General features: G+C 41.4%; 1 protein-coding gene across 3 annotated transcripts in view; it reads left to right on the top strand.

The window, feature by feature from the left end:
• Positions 1-2500, top strand: part of LOC125025079 (brahma-associated protein of 60 kDa-like) — a 10068-nt gene that overhangs the window by 589 nt on the left and 6979 nt on the right. Inside the window, exon 2 of one of the 3 annotated variants that reach the window (XM_047612974.1) lies at positions 2426-2500. This exon is cut by the window's right edge and continues 92 nt beyond it. In XM_047612974.1, the coding sequence (XP_047468930.1) occupies positions 2426-2500 (75 nt within the window). Of the gene's footprint in view, positions 1-2401 lie in introns of all 3 variants that reach the window. The other 2 variants (XM_047612973.1, XM_047612972.1) reach the window with 2 other exon arrangements.

Below are 2500 nucleotides of genomic sequence, written 5' to 3'. Positions count from 1 at the left end.
CAGTAGCTGGGAAGGGCATGATCAGTGTCAGGAAAATTGCTGGGTGAGAGTGAATGTAATACACGTGCATAGTAATTTGGGGTTTTGCCCCAGAAACCCCTGTTTCAAGGGGGCCTACTACCTGCATGGTTTGTAAAAGTGGTTATTTTTTTGATTGTGACAATTTGGCCTCCCAGGATAATATTTTATATTATTAGATTTGATCTACTAACCCCTTGGTGATGGGTATAGTAAACAAAAAAAAACAAACTCTACGCTCTGGCGAACCACAGCAACGCGCTGACTTTGAGCGCGTGAGTTCGGTACATCAAGCCGAATCACTGCCTCAGAGCGCTTTGGCGTGTCGCCGCGGCGTACACCCACACCACATTTCGAGCGGATTGTTTTCACGCTTATAGGCGTGACCCATTGGGAATGGGTTAAGATTATTTCGTCACAGTCATGGCCGACAATCTCGATAGCAGAGGAGGGCACGGAGTATATCAGGGAAATTATGAGGTAAAAGAGGTTGAAATAAGAAGAATATAAACAAAAAACACTCAAAGTTGGCTAATGAAACTATGGACGTGCCCACCCTTGTAAGTCTACAGACTGACATGCCGACAGTCACTAAAACTCGAAGGGAATTTATTCATCTTTCGGTGAAATCTGTGGGAATTCACACCATCCAAAGCCCCCCGTGGCTTCCAGACATATCTAATCACGTGGGATTTATACCCTACGTTTTATATATTCCCTAGCGAAGGGGCTCAGCTTCCTGGACCCCAATGAGATTGATACAATATGCTTTTTATATAGTCCCTACCAGAGAGTTCTGCCTCCTGAACCCCTAGGGTAAGCAACCCAAATGGATGAGGGATATAACATTGCTAAATCAAATGGAATTTCAATTTTTTCTTGGTATGATTTACAGTTCAATATATTTGCGTCTACAGATTATTTGCTCACGGAAAACTTCAGACTGACACTTTTCTTTGCTTCCATCAGATGTTGGAATTGCTTGGTTTCTGGGCTCAAGTATCAAGCTGTGATAGTTACAGGTGTCTATTTTGGCAGCATTGGGCCAAGTATAAGCCTTTCACCCAACCCCATCCTTAACAACTTTTGGGAAATGGTAGGAAGTCAGGGTTTATGGGTGGGAATAACTGCAGTACGGTGCTATCAAGGGGATCAAGCCCTCAAACCTCTTTTGAGGGGGTTGCCACTTCCCTACCTCCCAGCTTTTTTAAACAAATCTTATTCCATTGTATTCAGATATAATAGAGCCAATGTATGTCATACCCTATACATATGCTACTATGAAAAGTTTCTTCCATTAGTAAAGAAAAAGTAATTTTGTAGCATTTAACCCCTTCACGACAAGTCATGTCTCTGGACGTCATAACAAACCGCTCGAAATGTGGCGTGTGGCTGTACGCAGCGGCAGCGTGCCAAAGTGCTACAAGGCGGTGATTCGGCTTGATGTACTGAACCCGTGCGCTCAAAGTTGGTGGGTTACCATTGATCACCAGAGTGTCGAGTTTTTTTGTTTTTTTTTAGTTTTCTACACCCATCACCAAGGGGTTAATAATTTGTGGCATAGTTGTTCTTTAGAACACTGTAGGAGGCTGCAGTTCAGACAATCCATTGTCAACTTCGATGTAGATACTGAAATTTCTTAGTTATTTTGCAAAAATTGCTAGGCATCAAAATGCAGCCAGCTTTTCCTGATTCTACTTGGTCAGGTAACTGGTATCATTTAGATTATTGGCCAGAAAGTATACCTGTCTGTGCAAGTGCATGGAAAAGCCTCTCAAGGGTATGAACAAACATAAGAACACATCCTTTTTATTCATCAATGCTGAATCATAGCTCATGTTTCATTGTCTTTCCTTTAAAAGAACATTTTTTCATTTTGATGCAGCTTTTTATTGAAGGAAAATTGCTCACTTAAATGGCTCATATATACATTGCTAATGTAACAAGAATCTCATTATGCTCTTTAAATTCTAGCAGTGCCCAAGTATTGTCTAGGCATTGTGTATACTATTGGCTTCTTTCAGGTATTTTCCTTCTGTCTTCTGTCCACCAGATTTAAGCATTGTTATGGGTAGATCTTTAAATGGTGATGATGGTGACAGTTGTAGTTAATGCTTAATGGCCATCTCTCTCTAGGATGTTTTCTTCATTGGCAAAGCATATAACATGTATTTTTGTGTCCCTTTTAGCTTGCCTGGTGATCTGTAGGGATTTAGACCACTTCTGGATGTGTATCCTAGATTTATGATATCTATATTACAAATACCATTCTTTCAAAATTCATTTAATTTTTTAATAGATTAACTTGCAGTCTGCACCCCCCAAAAAATCTGGTATGGTGCATTCTCTCTCTTATGTTGATGTTAATTAAAAACTTGGTCAGCAGTTGAATGTGCATCGTCCACAGTATCCCCCTGTTGGTATGGGGGGTCCTGGTGGTACTCCTGCGGCTGGTATGCAGCGGCCGCCAGGTCCCCCAGGC

Source organism: Penaeus chinensis, chromosome 4 (genome assembly GCF_019202785.1).
Source record: "Penaeus chinensis breed Huanghai No. 1 chromosome 4, ASM1920278v2, whole genome shotgun sequence".
NCBI lineage: Eukaryota > Metazoa > Arthropoda > Malacostraca > Decapoda > Penaeidae > Penaeus > Penaeus chinensis.
This window is presented reverse-complemented; position numbering and strand designations above follow the sequence as displayed.